General features: G+C 41.2%; 1 protein-coding gene across 1 annotated transcript; it reads right to left on the bottom strand.

Moving 5' to 3' along the window:
• Positions 1-227: 227 nt before the first annotated feature.
• Positions 228-995, bottom strand: LOC111430999 (glycine-rich cell wall structural protein 1.8-like). The gene has a single exon (XM_023067489.1). It carries the CDS (start codon positions 993-995, stop codon positions 228-230), a length of 768 nt encoding a protein of 255 aa, XP_022923257.1.
• Positions 996-1,611: the final 616 nt, after the last annotated feature.

Raw genomic sequence — 1,611 nt, 5'->3', positions numbered from 1 at the left:
TGAATCATATCTTCATTTTGAATCATATCTCAACAAAAATAAGTATGATTGAATCAATTTGCTCCATACCAATGTAATCCAAATTTTGTTTTATCATTGAACAGTTGATTCGAATTTGACATTCATTGAAAGCGGTTTGGACATCGATATAGAAAACAACATTCTCTAACCCAATTTCTTTATTTTGTTAACATAATGAATATTGGGTTCATTACTTAAAAAGGGTTTCAGTTCTTGTTTGAGATGGAGTTTGTGAGTGCATATCCACCGTCATAACCTCCTTCTTCTCCACTTCCTTTGCTATTATCATGTTCTCCTCCGTGAGCTCCTCCACTGCCGTAAGCTCCGCCGGCCCCAATTCCAGAGCCACCAGCATGGCCTCCGTAACCACCGCCGGCGCCAATGCCAGAACCACCAGCATGGCTTCCTACTCCGTCTCCCCTTCCATACCCACCGTCGACTCCTCCACCATTTCCATATCCATGGGAATCTCCATACCCATTTCCATTTCCATTTCCATTTCCATTTCTACTTCCATAGCCGATATCATGATCTCTTCCTTGCCCATACCCACCATTGCCTCCATTTTCATAACCTCCACTTCGCCCACCAGCGTAACCAACACCATGATCTTCTCCACCTCCATATCTACTCCCACTTCCATATCCTGCTCCTCCTACGCCGGAGCTAACCCCTCCTCCGTATGCATTTCCTCCACCGTTACCATATCCCGAACCCCTTACTCCACCACTTCCATAGCCTGAACCTCCGAGAGCAGAGCTTCCGTCTCCATATCCTCCACCCGATCTTCCACCATATGCATTATCATAGGATTCGTCACGATGCCCCGAATCGTACCCTTCTCTAGGGTTAGGGCGATCGTAACCATAGTGACGTGTTCGGGGATCATAATCAAGAAGGGTTCGGGCAGCGGAAGCTAAACCCAGCCCTACAAGGAGAAGAAAGCTAAGGCACAAGACTCTAGTGATAGCCATGGAGAGAATTTGAGGATGCCTAGAATGAATCCATTGGTCATCTTATATAGGAAATGGTGGAGGGTTCATCATCTTCTCATGGGTGTGCTTAATGGTAAAGAGGGCGCCACATGGGGAAATAAAAAACAATTTGGATATGTATCTCCACAAATGTCGATGAAGCAAGCACTATAGTGTGCCTTTTCTCCTATTTGGCTCACACATTAGATTTGAAGTAAATCATATGAATATTCACATAAGGCTTTGATGTCATCTTTCATTTGAAAGATCTTGCAAGATTTAGTAAGATTTAGAGAAAGAGCAAAGATAAACTTAAAAGTAATATCTATGGTTCACTACTTACTTTAGTTTTATCATTTCTTCTTGCTTCGCATTAGTTAAGGTTGATAATTTATTTAGTTTTAGGAAGATATTTGTATGATTAAATTCACAATGGCTATAAAAATCCACTACATAAAGAACATTTATTTAATTAGGCTCTTTTTCTTTTTTGCTACTTGAGCCGCCATGAGATTTAAGACATGAAATGGGTTATGGAACGATATTCCATTACTATAATATCTTTTACATATCATTTATGCATGTTTCCCTAATTCCCGCTCGAGGGATTCATTAA

This window comes from Cucurbita moschata, unplaced genomic scaffold, assembly GCF_002738365.1.
Source record: "Cucurbita moschata cultivar Rifu unplaced genomic scaffold, Cmos_1.0 Cmo_Scf00035, whole genome shotgun sequence".
Classification (NCBI taxonomy): domain Eukaryota; kingdom Viridiplantae; phylum Streptophyta; class Magnoliopsida; order Cucurbitales; family Cucurbitaceae; genus Cucurbita; species Cucurbita moschata.
This window is presented reverse-complemented; position numbering and strand designations above follow the sequence as displayed.